General features: G+C 37.0%; 3 protein-coding genes across 3 annotated transcripts; 1 reads left to right on the top strand and 2 right to left on the bottom strand.

Annotated features, from left to right (window-relative positions):
• The first annotated feature begins 1487 nt into the window (after window positions 1-1487).
• Window positions 1488-5648, top strand: LOC143450542 (organic cation transporter-like protein). The gene is made up of 13 exons (XM_076951141.1): window positions 1488-2047; window positions 2235-2331; window positions 2608-2766; window positions 3025-3128; window positions 3197-3351; window positions 3537-3726; window positions 3798-3921; window positions 4015-4177; window positions 4266-4439; window positions 4503-4611; window positions 4721-4820; window positions 5083-5231; window positions 5327-5648. The coding sequence occupies exons 1-13, from the start codon at window positions 1905-1907 to the stop codon at window positions 5418-5420; spliced, it is 1761 nt and encodes a 586-aa protein (XP_076807256.1). The 5' UTR covers window positions 1488-1904; the 3' UTR covers window positions 5421-5648.
• A 96-nt stretch (window positions 5649-5744) lies between these two features.
• On the bottom strand, window positions 5745-9292 carry LOC143450538 (organic cation transporter protein-like). Its single transcript, XM_076951136.1, has 13 exons — window positions 9132-9292; window positions 8876-8972; window positions 8482-8640; window positions 8250-8353; window positions 7941-8095; window positions 7467-7659; window positions 7275-7392; window positions 6965-7124; window positions 6684-6854; window positions 6488-6596; window positions 6292-6391; window positions 6059-6204; window positions 5745-5954 (listed from the first exon to the last, which is right to left on the bottom strand). The coding sequence occupies exons 1-13, from the start codon at window positions 9272-9274 to the stop codon at window positions 5858-5860; spliced, it is 1752 nt and encodes a 583-aa protein (XP_076807251.1). The 5' UTR covers window positions 9275-9292; the 3' UTR covers window positions 5745-5857.
• A 4058-nt stretch (window positions 9293-13350) lies between these two features.
• LOC143450537 (organic cation transporter-like protein) lies at window positions 13351-17127 on the bottom strand. Its single transcript, XM_076951135.1, has 13 exons — window positions 16862-17127; window positions 16633-16729; window positions 16398-16556; window positions 16227-16330; window positions 15943-16097; window positions 15640-15829; window positions 15442-15565; window positions 14988-15150; window positions 14737-14910; window positions 14565-14673; window positions 14393-14492; window positions 14033-14181; window positions 13351-13786 (listed from the first exon to the last, which is right to left on the bottom strand). Exons 1-13 carry the CDS (start codon window positions 17002-17004, stop codon window positions 13693-13695), a joined length of 1761 nt encoding a protein of 586 aa, XP_076807250.1. The 5' UTR covers window positions 17005-17127; the 3' UTR covers window positions 13351-13692.
• Between the last annotated feature and the right edge of the window lie 325 nt (window positions 17128-17452).

Raw genomic sequence — 17452 nt, 5'->3', positions numbered from 1 at the left:
TGCTCCCTACAGCGTAAAGTTAATTCTGTTTTTATTCTTATTGGAAAAGATTTGGTAGAGAAATGTACATGTGTACTTTCAATACAATGATGTATTTCACAGCAAATGATTGTATTAGAAAAATAAAACAGTACATAAAACTTCTCAGAAAGAGAAACCAATCAACGAATTACTTGAAAATAAAGAATGTGCTTGCAATCGACTCTAAATATTTACATGAACAACACACAAACCTCTACTGGCGTCGAACTACTCCTTGGCTATATTTTGTAGGTACTTTCCTAAAAACCACGATAAGTAGACCTACAAGGAATTATAAAATTAAAATCAGACGAATATAATGCCGCAGAAAGTTACGAAATTCACAGAAGTTTTAAAACTAAATCAGTGAACACTTGTTGAGAAAACGACCGGAAAATCTAGTGGTGCAATAAAAAGGAGCGCTATAAGGAAAGGTACAAACTGGTTTTGGACACTTGCTTCAGCGTAGGCCAAAGGCCTTGTGCTGGGCACTTTGTTACGACAGCGCTTAACTTCAATGTGATGTGCAGCTCATGACAAATAAAGATTTCGTTTGTGTATTACGTGTGTGAAGTATTACACAACAAACATATTCGCCATAAAGACCGCGTACACTGGCGGCTATTGTTACAATATGAGCGAGGACGATTGATAGTTGATAACATGTTTTGCTTCTGACTCGATGATATGAGTTCTCATTTCTCAAATGGCGTGACTAATGTTGTTTAGTTGCTTGAAATCTGTCTATACATATTTCTAAAATTTAGAAATAATAGATAAAGTTCCCATTTTTCTTTATTATCAGACACAAAGGCTTACACCTTTGGGCAAATATTACTGAATGTTACATTGCGCAGTAGTAACAAGTGAAAGGGAAAATTAAAAGGAAAGATTGCAAACATTAAACCGGTATTTATATGTGGCACACCAGTTCAAGCGAGGTAATTTATCTGAACGTCATTAAGGAGAATTTAAGCTTGGTCAGCAACTGAATTGCAAGATACCAAAACAAAATTTCAGCATTTACAAAACAACTCATGACTTGTGACGTAACGATCACAAGCTTACTTCATAAATTTCCAACTGAAATACCATTGACAGAATTTTTTGTGTTTTGAAGTAATTGTGAATTGCCGAGATATTTTCGTTATTTGTGTCGATAAGGTGCCACTTTGTTTTTAAAAGTCCCATTCCTTGCGATTGAAAAATATATATGCACGCACCTAGTGTTGACATATTACCATTTTTTGCTCTTTATGTTGATTCTACACACAGCGGTGTTTTTTATTGCTCTTGATGCTATTATTACGTTTCTTTAATGTAACTATAAAAATGGATTTTGGACACTGACTGCCAATTACTCTGCTTATATTAGTAAACTTTAATAGTGACCGAGCAGCAAAAACCATGGAGTGTGCCAGTCAATGAAATACTAACGCGTGTTATGAATTAGTAACAAATAAATAATCTTTCCGAAAAACGGCCTATAGTCTATACTTGAATGCATGGATTACTGAATGCAAACATTTATGCACGAAGTTGATTTTAATCATGTCATCCGAAGGATCAATGGTTTTTGTTTACTCTCTGTTGTTGGTATTTGATAGGATTGTTTGAAGAATGCTTTGGAGAATACAACAAAGTGAACCAGCTATTCGAAAAATTAAGCCTGATAAGCTATAAGTAGCAAATAATTAACTGCAGTACTTCTAAATCGACTGAGTAGAACAGGATAACCACCAACCCCGAATTAACCATTAACTTGTATTAAACCAATTAAGTCGCCAGCAGCCACAAAATATTTTTTACAGCATAAAACAGAGCACCGTTCTCTGGAGTCTTAATTTATTACCGAAGTAGTTGAGTTCAACAGTTTTATCGTCATGGATATTGACGGATTCCAGGAGGAAATAGGAGGAATCACAACTTACCAAGTTCTCATTATTCTTTTCGGAGGATTGATAACTTTCGGTTCAGGATTTACATCTCAGGCAGCAGTCTTTCTGAGCGCTGTACCGGACTTCAGGTTAGTTATAGTTGCTATAGGCAGTTTCGGTTGTTTAAATCTCTATTTTTCTTAGATTAAATACCGTAAAAGCCGCTACCGGCTGATTTAAAAAATCCTTCAATGTTGAATCACTTTTTTGTTTGTACAGATTTTTTTGAAAAAACACTTTCGCTTGTCTTTGAAGATTGTATTTTACTTTAATTAGATGTGCAGTTCCACCCATTGACGATCCAAACGTTTATCCCAGCTTAGACGAAAGCGACATAAATAACTACACTATTCCGTATGACTCCGCAACAGCTGTAAGTTACTCCGTTTGTGTCGTCCTGCGTTTCTTCAGTTCAGCTAGAGACACCAAAACTTAAGCCTTGAAGATTTTTCCCAAGGAGCAATAGCGCATTATTTAGTATGTCACATTACGTTTATGCATGGACACACGGATTTGGAGTCACATTGATGTAGGCCTATTGTCGACATTAACGCTTTGAAAAAGGAGAAAGCATGCCAGTGTAACTTGCTTAAATACTAATGTATAAATAAATCAATATCAATATATTAATATTTTCCATAACAAACAGGAATACGATTCCTGCAATCGCTACAACTACAACTTAACCTCCTGCCGAGGAGATGGCGATCTAAGTTGCGTCACTTCCGATGAAGATCCAGGATCAATTCCATGTGATCAAGGATATTATTATGACCCAACCTATTATGACGAGACCACAATAACTCAAGTAAATGCGTAAGAATAAGAATTGACATGAAACGGAAATTAACAACAAAATCGCGCTGTTAAAAGTATATATAGGTAAAACTTAGGATGTAGAAAATGTTGGAGAGAATGCTACAAAAACTTATCAGCAACACGCTTTAAATTAGAAGATGTGCATAGTTTGACGTAAATAAAGTTAACGTCGTATTAAAATTTAAGTGGATCAAAAATGTTTTAAAAATCCGATTGTTTCAATGGTGACTTCTGTATTTAATTTCAGTGGGACTTGGTGTGCGATCGACAATATTTGGATTCTTTGGCAAACACTCTGTTTTTCTTGGGATTTTTCATTGGTTCGGCTTTTGTTGGACCTCTCTCTGACTGGTGACTAGATGTAACATTGTTTGTTTTTCTCTATATTAAGGTGTTTTGAGTCTCATATTGTTAAACAGGTTTGGTCGGAAGTTGGCTATGATTGTGTTATGCATTGGTCTGGTATCCTGCAGTGTTGGTTGTGCATTTGCACCGACCTTCGAAATTTATACTTTTGTTCGTGTGCTCTGTGGAGCTTTTGGCATCACTTGCTTTATCTCTTATTTCACATACGGTAAGCCTAAAGGTCGCTTTGTTTTTACAGAAATTCACTGATATTATAGTTCAATACACAATGAAAAACACGTCAATTTTAAGTTTTTTTTTATAACTTATCAGCTAAGTAATTTGACAGACGTGGTGATTACACTAGCTTTAAAAGTTGATTTGAACCTTATCCAACTCAAACCTTTTCTGCAGCAAGTGAAATCTGTCCTATAAACTGGCGGGTTGAAGCTGGCGCTTACGCGCAAATGACAACAGCTATAGCTCATACCGTCTACCCGTGGATAGCATACGCTCTTAGAGACTGGCACGACATTCAGCTAACTATTGGTCTCATTCCAGCCGCCTTTTTTGTTGTATACTTTTTCATACCAGAATCACCAAGGTATTCGGCCGAGTAATCACGTGTTAACTGTTTACGTGAGATGATCACAGCAATGCGTTCTGGTTGCGCAGATGGCTTTTGCGGAATGGTAAGCCAGAAGAAGCTAAAAAAATAATAGCAAGGTACGCTCAAAGCAAGAATAAGAAGCTCACTGATGAAAAATGGAATAGCATCGTCCAGTTTGAGAAGAAGAAGGTGCGACGTGTGAAATGATATTGTTTTATGCTGAAATATTTTACACTTATAGATAAAGATGATTTAATGATTTTACGGATCCAAATTCTTCAGGAAGCGTTGAAAGAAGAGGAAGAAAAAACTGCGAATAAAATCGGAGTTTGGGATTTATTCCGACGTCCCCTGATGAGACTCATGTCATTCAACGTCATGATCTCCTGGTTCACTGTCAGCATGGTCTTTTATGGTCTTGCCCTCAACGGTGGAAATTTAGCCGGTACAATGGTAGCTCTAAAGTTACTTCCATAAGCTACTGTCGTTAATTTTTACGAAGCGCTATGCGAAAACTGTCTTGCACTTTTTAGGCGATCCTTATTTGAATACAACTTTAAACGCGGTTGTGGAAATTGCCGCGTACGTTTTTGTTTATTTTTCAACCAAGCTCGGTCGACGACCGGTGTTTAGCGCAAGCTACATCTTAGCTGGCATCTCCTGCATTGCCTCAATGTTGTTCGATTTGTACGCCAACGGGGACCCAGGTTTGCATTAAATTTATGGAAAGAAACTTAGAAGTTTTATTTCTTCCAATCGCTGTTTTACAGGACTTTTCACGGCAAGCACAGTAATGGCGATCGCTGGAAAATTTTTTGCTTCTATTGGATTCGCTCTTGCTTACTCCGTCACCGGAGAAATATTTCCCACAAACGCTAGGTAAGTGTCAAATTCGGTTTTCTTAATAATTGTTGTTAATTGTTGGTTTTACCACAAAAAGAGTTTCCTGAAACTTTAAAAAGTTGTCTGCACAATTTTGTCTTGACAGGACCACCGGCTTGAGTTTAGGTTCCATGGCTGCGAGAGTGGGGGGTATGATTGCACCATTCGTTTTGCAACTGCAAACAACCATACCCTGGTTCACACAGGTGGGTTACACGAGCCATGTTTTATTTCTGATTTATCCTTCAATAAAAAAGAATATTTGTTATCTGGGATAACTTTGCTCGACTTTTGAATGATTTAGCAATTCGATAAAGTTTTGCAGATTAACTTGTATTGTCACTTTACGTCGAAGAATGGATGCTGGGTTCTAGTGTGCTCATTGTTGGATAGGAGGATATTTGAAAGGTGGTTTCCTTGACATTTTTTTCATATATAACGCTAACAACTACAAACGTTATTTTACAGACTATTTTTGGGACTTTGTCTATCATTTCTGGACTCCTAACTTTGTTATACCCTGAGACTTCTAACGCTGAATACATGACGACACTAGACGAGGCCGAAGACTTCTATTGGGAGAATATAAAAGCTTTAAAGTGGATTGGAATGAAAAGGTTAGCATAGAGTTTATATACGGCACCGAGTTAAAACTTCCTCGTGGTTCGTTGTATTAAAGTTGATAAAACTGACCATGTTTTTCGACATTTAGGCCGGAAAAATCTTCCTCTAAGCTAGACATGGAATCTAAAGCCAATCCTTCTTTCAATGGAACTTTGGATGAGTTGGCAGCTACTAAATTGTAAACTATATACGGCTGGTGGATGGAGTATATACTAACTAATGTAAAGAATCACGTTAAATGGTGTAGCACTGTTGTTTTGGTTTTGGGAAGACCTTGCATGGTTATAGCCTAGAAAAAATTGTGCGTAATTCTTATCGTGTTAACAATTCTCATTTTAACCATTTGCGTAATGTATTTCACATTTTTGGTACGAAATGAGTTTGGATCACCTCTAAATGTATCGTGTCGAAAGTTTTTAGCTTGTTAGATTTAATGCAAAAATGTTCCAATCATTTTCAACTCATCAATATAAGTTTTGTAAATTTGTAAAAAATTATTTTCATTCTAATTTTTGCAAAACTTGATCATAAAAGCTGCTATTTTTCAAATTAATCGATTGCAATTTTTAACTATACAAGGGTTATAGATTTGCTGGAAGAAAATATTGTAGTTGTGCAATCAGAGCACAGTGCTTTTAACATTCGAATTGTGGTCAACTTCGTATGCGCAGTTCTCTTCTCCTTTCTTGTTCAAGTTAGATTTTGATGACGTTTTCCTAAACAAAAGCTTCATTTACGACATTTACCAGAAGACAAAAGACGAATTGCTGGTTATCTTTATCGCCAGCGTCAAGTAAAACTTTTCTAAAATCCTATTAACCTTCTATTGAGCCACTTCAGTATCGGAACATTTTCTCTGTAAAAGTTCTCCGCTTGGTCGAGTGTTGTCATGTATTCGGTGCTGACAGTTTCAGGATAGAACAGAGTAAGGCCACCGCATATGATGGATAAACTTCCAAAGACGGTCTGTGTAAACAATAGAAGTATTTTTATTTCATATCATGAATCAGGGAAGGGTACGAAGCTATACAGTAATTGGATCAAAATAGTCACTTGAGTAAGCCATGGTATGGTTGCTTGCAGTTGAAGGATAAATGGTGAGGCCATGCCACCCACTCTTGCCGCCAACGATCCCATGCTTAAGGCTGTGGTCCTTTGAGGAAGAATTAGAAATGACAATTAAATTGAAAAGTAAGATAGTTGTTAAACGTTTTGGATAATATAAAGCCAGCAGATAAGCGGTTCTCACCTAACGTTGGTTGGGAAGAGTTCTGAGGTTATGTAATATATCATGCCAAAAGTCATGGAGGCAAAAAGTTTTCCAATCAAAGCCATTGCTGTACTCCCGGTTAACATACCTGCGTCATAAAATTTTTTTTCGAGATTTTAAATTTTATAGTTTTGTACGTTCACATCAGCACACAGACATGTATGTTGCTGCTTACTTTGGTTCCCTTTTGAATACAAATCCAGTAGCATAGAAACAATGCAACAAGCACCAGCCAAAGTAAAACTTAGACTCTGCACACGCCTCCGTCCATATTTGGAAAAATAAATAAGAACGTACGCCACGACTTCAACAGCTCCATTTAGAGTATTATTGACGTATGGGTCACCTGAAAACAACATCTTTTGGAATGAATATCGGTGAATACGTAGTTTCAATATTTACGTGATAACATTAGTAACGCGCAGGCTTAGTTTTTCTGGTTTAGCCAGCTATAACCTGCCAGGTTTCCTCCGTTTAACGCCAGGCCATAAAACACCATGCTGACAGTAAACCAGCATATAAGAACGTTGATAGACATCAGACGCATGATGGGTCGTCGGTAGAGATCCCACACAGCAAATTTCTTCTTGTCGCTTTCTTCTTTGTTTTTCTCTTCCTGTTCAAATTGAGCAGTGAGAAAGAATTACTGTACCAACGATACATATTAAGGATAAACTTTTAATTGTTTCTACAATAAAGAATTAATTTCGAATTATCTAATCGATGAAAGTGCTTTAAAGCAAAAAATAAAGTATAGGCTAGCTACATTCTGATGCTGTACAAGTAAGTTCCAAGTTTCATCAGTAAGCTCTCTTCCCCTGCTTTTTGCATATCTAGCGAAAACTTTGCGTGCTTCTTTCATTTTTCCAGTCCGTAAAAGCCATCTTTTGAGAATTATCAAACCGTAATTTGTGGAAAGTCAACAGATGTTCGATTCCAGATGATTTCCGCAACTCACCTTGGCGATTCCGGTATGAAGAAGTAACTTAGGATAAATGGAGCCGGTATTAAAGCAATCACAAGTTGTATTCGTCGCCAGTCGCCATTAAAAGCGTAGGCTATGCCTGGGTACACGACATGAGATAAGGATATAGAAACGCCTACGACTGCTCCCGCCACAGTTCTCCACTCCGTCGACGATATTTCAATTGCTAGATATAAAATCTGAAGTTCATTAACAGTAAGATGTAATTCTCGAATGCATCAAAGGATGCCAACACATGTGCTCTTTTCAGGTTACCGCTTGAGTTAATACTTCTGCTCAACAAATTCACAGATTTTTTTTGTCTGGCAGGTTTGAAAAAAATGGCGTTATTTTCACCAGGGTTCGTGATGTGGGTTCCTTAAATATTATGAGCAATGACTTTGGAGGCGAAAGGTCTTTTTTAAAGCTCATCACTTTACTTTACACTTTACAAAGCACATTACTTACCGTAAGTGTAGGCTGCAATATACGAAGTAATAATGAAAGCGCCATTTATAACTCGAACGAAGACGAAGAGCTCATAGGTTGGTGTAAAAGCGCACCCGACACAGCTGGCCACCATTCCAACGCATGTCACCAGCATCGCTGTTTTGCGACCAAACCTAAACAAATTTACCAATGGCGGTCTAGTATGCCCGTAATTACCGGGTTGACTCCTTTAACTTAAACTTCTATCGTCGGAGTTCTTTTAGCTATTGTAGGCCTATTACAAGCCATATCAAGTGTTTAATTTGGCAATTATGTCATGTTTCTCACCAATCGGAAAGTGGACCAATAAAGAGAGAACCCACAAAAAAGCCGAAAAAGAAGAATGTGTTTGCTAGTGAGTCCAAATATTGACGTTCACAAACCAAATCCCACTGTAACATAAAAATCATTGTTAGAAACAAAAGAAACGCACCTCACAACTCACGTTCGGCAATGCAATGCAGTAGTTAATGAGTAATTTAAAGCAAACAAATTAAAGTAGAAACTTGTAGGTATATACTTGAGTTCTTGTGGTCTCCTTGTAATATGTCCGGTCATAATAATATCCTTGATCACATGAAATTGTTCCTGGATCTTCATCGGAGGTGACGCAACTTAGATCGCCATCTCCTTGGCAGGAGCTCAAGTTGTAGTCGTAGCGATTGCAGGAATCGTATTCCTGTTTGGTAATATGTTTGGTTCATATATTGGTATTTAAAGCTAGATGCACAGGTATGCTTATTACTTTTTCACAGCATTAATGTCGACTACATCAACGCGACTCCGAATACATGTGTCTTACTGTCCATGCATCAACGTGATATGCTTTATTGCTTCTTTGGAAAAATCTTTACGGTTTTCTGGATCTCTAGCTGAACTAAAAAAAACAGGACGACACAAATGGAGTAACTTACAGCTGTTGCGGAGTCATATGGAATTGTGTAGTTTTTTATGTCGCTTTCGTCTAAGCTGGGGTAAACGTCAGGATCGTCAATGGGTGGAACTGCACATCTAAACAAGAGAATCCTCCATAATCTTATTTTCAAAACTTCATTTGTCAAATTAATTTATATAAACTATAATGTCTGATAACCCCTTTTCTGAAATTATGTTTTTTCAAAAAATACCCAGAAACTTCGCTTACATAAATAAGAAGCTATTTGTGCTTACCTGTATTCAGGGATAGCGCTGATGAACACGGCAGACTGAGTGCCGAATCCAGCACTGAAAGCCAGCCAAGCCACCGTTGTAATTACCACAACTTGATAACGAGAGAAACCACCTACCTCATTTTGAATCTTTTCAGAATCCATCGCAATGAACAAGTGCTGAGAGACTGGAACTATTTTTATACTAAAAGAGCTAATTACGCTTAACCGGATGGCTATCGCTTACTGGCGACATTTTGCGGTAAGTTTAATAACACTGGACAACAATTTACAACTTATTTTTTATTCCTCGCTCATTTCAAGTTTACCTAGACTAATTTTGCAATGCTGAATTCAAATCTGGTCTTAGATTTTTTCTAACACGTCACGTTTTTGAGATATGATATATGCTCACGACAACCCATAACTGTGATTTTGGCTAATTTTGGCTGAGCGGAACAAAACATTACATGTAATCAACCCAGTAATTTCTATTGAAAATAACAGCATTATCATACTGCACAATTTAACACAACCCAGGATAATTAAATCAGACAAAAATAACATTATATTCCCTCAAAAGTGCTTTATACACTTGCTCTTTCGAGTATGTTCAGTGTCAGTTTCACGCTGAAGAAACCAGCAGTAGTCCCCCATCATGTTTGGGTTAAATCGACCTCTATACCGCGATTCCATCACAGAGATGTCTTGGTGAAATCTTTCCCCATGCTCGTCGCTCACATCACCCAGGTTTGGCGGGAAAAATTCCAAGTGTGAATGAAGAAAATGCAGTTTAACCGACATTCTGCCGCCCATTTCGCGGTATGATTCCAGCAAATTGTCCACTAGTTCCGAGTAATTTTCTGCCCTGTACTTCCCAAGAAAATTTTGTACAATCTGTACAAATGCATTCCAGGCTTTTAATTCAATTGAATTAAGCTTGGATGGAAATACTGGGTCACGGATCAAATCACGTATTTGGGGGCCAACAAATATTCCAGCTCTCAGTTTAGCATCACTTGGTATTGCACCAAATTTTTCTTTTATATGCAGGAATCCATCTCCATTGAAATCCATTGCCTTCACAAATTGTTTGATCAGGCCCAGTTTAATGTGAAGTGGTGGCAAGTACACTTTGCTCGGATCAATTAGGGGTTGGCACTTAACATTATATCTTCCAACAATGTAGTCCGTTCTCATTGGCCATTCAGTTGTGTCATAGTGGTTTGCATCGTCTCGACTGTCCCACAAACAGAGAAAGCACATATGCTTGGTGTAACCCAACTGCAATCCGAGCAAAAGTGACACAACTTTAAGGTCTCCACATATGTTCCCCCCCCCCCCCTACCCCTACCCCCCCACCCCCTCTATAGTCATGGCCAAGAACATTCAAGAATGCATTAATTGTGAAAAGATAGAACATTGCATTTACAAAATAATGTCAATATTAATCTTACATAACATGCATTGTGACATAATATGACCAACAATTCGCTGGGAAAGAAAATTGCACAATACCTTGTACTGTAGAACCTTATAATATAGTGCCAATCAATGCAAAATCCGAATTTCGTGAATTTTCATATCTTGAAAACCTGACGTGATAGACCAATTCTGATTTCAGATTTGGAATCAGCGTCCCAAAGTTAGTCTAGGCAGTTTATTTTCATTTGAGGAATAATTTTGCTGTTGTCCAGTGTAATTCATCGCTTGCCTTCTTTGCACCATAAAAATGCCAAATTCAAATCTGAATTCAATTCGGATTGGTACGAATAACAAAACTCATTCATTGTTCTTTCAAAATGGCCCATTCTTATATGGCCTACCGGAAACATGTAGATGAGCGGATAGGTAGTAGCGGATTGTAGGCCTCTACCTTTGTCATGATATAAACTTAAGTTTTCATTGTTTACACAGACCGTCTATGAAAGTTTATCCATCATATGCGGTGGCCTTACTCTGTTCTATCCTGAAACTGTCAGCACCGAATACATGACAACACTCGACCAAGCGGAGAACTTTTACAGAGAAAATGTTCCGATATTGAAGTGGCTCAAAGAACGTTAATCGGAGTTTTAAAAAGTTTTACTTGACGCTGGCGATAAAGATAACCAGCAATTTGTCTTTTTGTCTTCTGGTAAATGTCGTAAATGAAGCTTTTGTTTAGGAAAACGTCATCAAAATCTAACTTGAACAAGAAAGGAGAAGAGAACTGCGCATATAAAGTTGACCACAATTCGAATGTTAAAAGCACTGATGTGCTCTAATTGCACAAGTACAATATTATCTTATTTACAAAATTAAACTTTATAAAACAAACATGGACAGATAGCTGAAGATTTTTTAGGAAAAGTCACCAAATTTCAAATTTATACAGCCAACAATGCGCAACGTACGCAACGTTTTCCTGTGACTGTGTGCAGGAGAAGTCATACCTAGTGTAAATAGGTTAAATAAATCCAAAACTGATTTGAACTGAAAAATATCAAGCAGCTTCTTTAATTACTTTTTGCTAAAAGTGTAACCAAAATAAGCCTTTTTCACAAATTTATAAAAATTGTGTCAATGAGTTGAAAACAATTGGAATATTGTAACCGTTTTGCATTAAATCAAACGATTTAAAAAACTTCGAATGGCGATTCCAGTTTCATAAATGTGTGAGATACATTACACAAATTGCTTATATTGGTAGAAATTGTGCATAATTTGTGTTGGGTATAAACAAGATTTTTCAAAAAACAAAACATCAGTGCCACAGTATTCAAACATGACTTTTTAAGTTAATGTTTAAGTAAAATTTTTAAGTTCATCCATGAGCTCTACCTCAGGGCTTCACAAACTGTGAGTGGTGAGTGCAATCCTCCGAAAAGAATAATGAGAACTTGTCAACTTGGTAAGTTGTGATTCCTCCTATTTCCTCCTGGAATCCGTCAATATGCATGAGGATAAAGCTATTGAACCCAATGACTTCAGTAATAAATTAAGATGCCAGAGAATGGTGCTCTGTTTTAGGCAGTAAAAAATATTTTGTGGCTGCTGGCGACTTAATTGGTTTAGTACGAGTTAATGGTTAATTTGGGGCTGGTGTTCTTGCTAATCTACTCAGTCGGTTTAGTAGTAGTCAATTATTTGCCACCTACAAGCTATCGGGCTTAACTCCTGAAATAGCTGTTCATGTACATTAATCTCTTTGTTGTATTCTGCTAAAGCATTCTTCAAACAAAATTAATCAAATTTATCAAATAACAACAGAGGTCAAAACAATCGACTGGTTCTATAGAAGTCAATGATTAAAATCAACGATGTGTGCATAGTGTTATAATTGTTTACATGCAAGTAACCTACAACGTACAATATGACTGCGTGAATTTTTGGAGGAAAGGTTATTCACCAGTAACTAAGACATGAAGCATTATACGCAAAATATTTCATTCACTGACTCTCTCCATGGTGTTTGCTGCTCGGTCACTATTAAAATGTTTTAATATAAGCAGAGTAATTTGCAGTCAGTATCCAAAAACTTTTTTTAATAATTACATTAAAGAAACGTAATAATAGCATTGAGAGCACAATATCGCTGTGTGTAGAATCAACATAAACAGAAAAGACTGTTAAATTCTCAACCTACATCACACTTGGTGCGTGCTTAAATATTTCTGTATCAAGGAAGGCGCTATGGGTTGTCGTGGGACTTTTTAAAAACAGAGCGGCACCTTATCGACACAGATATGGAAAATATATTTTTGTGCATGGAAATAAGTTGCAAAGATTTTACTATTGTTGGCGCAATAAAGTGTCAAGTCTAGTCCGCGCTTTGTTGGTTCCTCGTGAAATAAACAATCTTTAACCTTTGACAACCTTTAAAACGAGTCAACCTTTTGAAGTTAAGCACTCTCGTAACTAAGCACCCAGCATAAGAATTTGAGCGTATAATGTTGGACCATTAGATTTTCCAGTCGTTTTAACAACATGTACTCAATAATTGAGTTTAATACCAGTGTGAAGTTTAAAACTTTCTGCGGAAAAGTATTTAGTTGATATTAATTTTATAATTTCTTGTTGTTATTGTGGCATTTAGAGAAGTATCCATGAGATGTAGCCAAGGGTAGTAAAACGTTAGCAAAGGTCTGTGTATAGTTCAAATAAATATTTAGACACATATTTAAACTAACAAACACTCTCTTAGTTTTCAGGCACTTTCTTGATTGGCTACTAACCGCTTCTCTTTCTAGTAGCCTAAGTACTTTTTGTGATTTTTATTTCTCTAATACACCCATAAGCTATGTGATATATATCTTCATATCAAAAATATATATGCATAATACATTATATAAACATACAAAATATACAATCTCTACCAGATAATTTCCACATAAAACAGCATTAACTTTACGCTGTAGGGAGCATAAGGAGGCGGGAAAATGGGAGTGATCAAAAGTGGGAAGAAAGGGGGAGTGGAAAATAAAAGACTTTAAGAGCATTACAAGTGTTTGCAATGTACTTGTGAATTTACGTGATGCCGTCTTACACACTTTAAAGGTTAAATTTAACCTATTAATGTCAAAGTACGTTAGCATAATAATTTAAAACTTTGTTGACTCGGACTCTTCAGAAATGTCAGTGAAGACTGGATTGACTTTGAATTCCTTGGTCGCTTCGGAAGAGGCCTTTGCAGATCTATGCATAACGATATTTTTGTACTGTACTTATCACTTTGATTACGTAATAAAATAAAACGGGAAAGCAGAATCTTTGACAGCACTCTAAGGTTAAATTTTGTTTTATTATTTCCACACAAACTTTCGTAAGCATCAGCTTGCTTCATAAAATTTCACAAGTTTTTTCCTGATACAGCCACCATCAACTTTGATTTCATAGTTAAATGAAGAAATCTAAGGTCCCCTCTAAGTGCTATCAACTAACCTCTTCATTCCAAACCACTTTAGAGCTTTTATATTCTCCCAATAAAAGTCTTCGGCCTCGTCTAGCGTCGTCATGTATTCAGTTTTAGAGGTCTCGGGATATAACAAAACCAGAAATCCGCTTATTATCGACAAAGTTCCAAAAACCGTCTGCAAACGAAAGATATCAATCGAGGTTTTGTCTTGGGAGATTTGTGCAAAGGTATAAAGTAGTTCGGAAATGTGCAAATGCGTATGTTTGAAAACACGGCATTGGAGTTACGTTAAACACTAAATACAACTTATAGCAATTGTTTAGCTACAAGCAAATCCTTATATCAATTGCCAAATCTTAACGTTTTCTCCAAAAGTGTGCACCTACCTGAGTAAACCACGGTATAGTCGTTTGTAATTGCAGCACAAAAGGTGATATCATAGCACCGACCCTAGCCGACATAGAACCCAAGCTCAGACCAGTAGCCCTGTGCCAAAGATTGTTTTGTGTTATATTTGTACATCTAAGTCAAACGATTTTTTCTGCAAAAGTGTTTTACCTTGCGTTAGTCGGAAATATTTCAGAGGTTACCGAGTAAACAAGCGCAAATCCAATAGAAGCGAAGCACTTTCCCGTAATTGCCATCGCTGTGCTGGCTGTGAAAAGCCCTGTCGAAAAGCGATAATTATGTATTACACATGTTGACTTTTTAATCATTTCAGTTTACAAACCTTGGTTCCCATTGGCGTACAAGTCGAACAACATTGAGGCAATGCAGACGACTCCAGCTAAGATGTAGCTTGCACTGAACACCGGTCTTCGACCGAAGCTCGTTGAAAAATAAACAATAACGTAGGCAACGATTTCAGCCATTGCATTCAGAGTCGTGTTCACAAAAGGGTCGCCTGGAAAAGAACCATTAAACCGACTTAATGCAATGTCACTATACATGATGAATCGAAAATTATCGTGTAAATTGTACCGGCTAAGTTGCCACCATTAAGGGCAAGACCGTTAAAGACCATGCTGACGGTGAACCAGGAAATCATAACGTTGAATGACATGAGTCTCATTAGGGGGCGTCGGAATAAATCCCAAACTCGGACTCTTTTCGCAGTTTCTTGTTTTTCTTCACTTAACGCCCTCTAGTAACCGTACATGAAATGAATGACGTAATGACTACTGTAGCTGATGAATCAGTCATACCGATGCATAATTATTTATTGTGCAGTAAAATACATTTCGCTTTTTGTGCTTTTCTCAGTTTCTCCAGAACGTGTAACATTAATAAATAAATCAATCATTTTTAATTACTCAATTATTTTAAGATTTTATTTTGTTTTACTGCACCTTGCTCTCAGGTAAAATTATACAATGTTGTAATAAATCAAGTACCAGTCAGCAAATGCTATTGAAACCAAAGCTTTAGTTTTTACCTTCTTTTCTTCAAATTCGACGATACTGTTCCATTTTTCATCTGTCAGCTCTTTGTCCTTGCTTTTGGCGTACCTTGCCAATACTTTTCTGGCTTCTTCTGTTTTTCCCATCCGTAAGAGCCATCTGCATCAAAAAGGTGCACAGAGCGATTATGACAGCGTTTGTGATATCATTATACATACTGTACAACAACATACCTTGGCGATTCTGGTATAAAGAAAAACGTGATGAAAAAGTTTGCCGGTACGAGGGCTATCGTTAATTGAATGTAGTGCCAGTCTCTCAGCCCATATGCTATCCATGGAAAGATAGTATGACAAATAGCGGTAGTCATATTTACGTATGCGCAGGTTTCAGTTCGCCACTTTGTAGGAGAGATTTCAGTCGCTGCGTTAAATCAACATTTACAAAAACCATGAAGTAAACAAAGTTTTTTGTCTTTGTATCATTATCTGCTTGCCATCTTTGTACAGAATCAAACAACTTAAGTTTCGGCTTACCGTATGTGAAATATGCAATGAAGCAAGTGATGCCAAAAGCTCCACAGAGCACACGAACGAAAGTATAAATTTCATAAGTAGGTGCAAATGCACAACCAACACTGCAGGCTACCAGACCTGAACACACTACAATCAGCGCCACCCTCCGACCGAACCTATTTGCCACATATCCTTTTCATTTTAATGACCTCTAGAGGTAATCGATTTATGCAAAAGCCGTTTTGATTATTATGACAAAAGCTATAGGTTTGGTTTAAATTAGATGTTATTGGTAGAAATATTACCAATCCGAAAGTGGTCCTATAAAAGCTGAACCAATGAAAAATCCGAAGAAAAACAAAGTGTTTGCCAAAGAATCCAGATACTGTCTGTCGCATACCAAATCCCACTGAAGTAGAAACATATTTGTATGGTTAATTGTAAGTTATAAACTTTGCCATTTCTGATTTGCTTACTTGGGTTACAGTTGTCTCGTCGTAATAGGTTCGGTCATAATAGTATCCCTGGTCACATGGAATTGTTCTGGGATCTTCATCGGAAGTGACGCAACTCAAGTTGCCATCTCCCTCGCAGGAGCTCAGATTGTAGTCGTAGCGATTGCATGAATCGTAATCCTAGTAAAATGATTTTAAAAAAAACTTTATAATATTTCAACTCTTTCATAGCTATATAACACAATAAAGCAAATACCCCTTGCTTGCTGTCATAAGGAATCGTCAAGGATTCAATATCTTCCTCAGTTAAGTTAGGATACAACGTGGAATTATCGATAGGCGACACCGAACACCTACAAATGTAATGAAATGTTTTCATAACCAAACAACAAACTTTGATGTCTACTAAAAAGTTAACTTTCATCTTAAACCTTTCCACGTCAGTTAATAACTCACTGACATAATGACGTGCAAAGTTTTCCAACCTGAAGTCCGGTACAGCGCTTAGAAAAATGGCAGCTTGCGGTGTAAATCCTGAACCAAATGTGAGAAAACCTGTGAAGACTATGATGAGAATTTGATATCTTGTTATTCCTCCTATGTCTTCTTGAAATTCGTCAATATCCATGTTAATTGCGTTGAAATCAGCTCTTTAAATCAAAATCTCCAAGAAAATGATTCCGCGTTCTGAAGCTTATAGCAGTATCTGAAGTAAAATACTGTGTCCTCACTCCATCCCTACCCGTTGCAAGTTAATGGTTAATTGTAAGTGGGGAAGATATAATCTAATTTTTATAGCTTTCAACCCCTCTCCATCAATTGTTCGATATGACCGATATTAAATATTTGCTGCTCGTTAAACAAAATTCGCATCACAGCGCGAAGTATATCAATACGTTTATTGACATAATGATGGGAGTATGAATGTTGTTGTAAAAATCAAATATTTACAGACAAACATGTTTTCGGCTAAACAAACACATTACTATCCAATATTTAGCCAGCAACAGGAAAGCAATCGTGAAAGCATTTGTGCAAGGGTGCATTTGCTTAATGTGGAATGTGCACGATGTGCT

Source organism: Clavelina lepadiformis, chromosome 3 (assembly GCF_947623445.1).
Source record: "Clavelina lepadiformis chromosome 3, kaClaLepa1.1, whole genome shotgun sequence".
NCBI classification, from domain to species: Eukaryota; Metazoa; Chordata; class Ascidiacea; order Aplousobranchia; family Clavelinidae; genus Clavelina; species Clavelina lepadiformis.
Note: the sequence above shows the minus strand (reverse complement) of the source record. Positions and strands in the feature narration are given on the sequence as shown.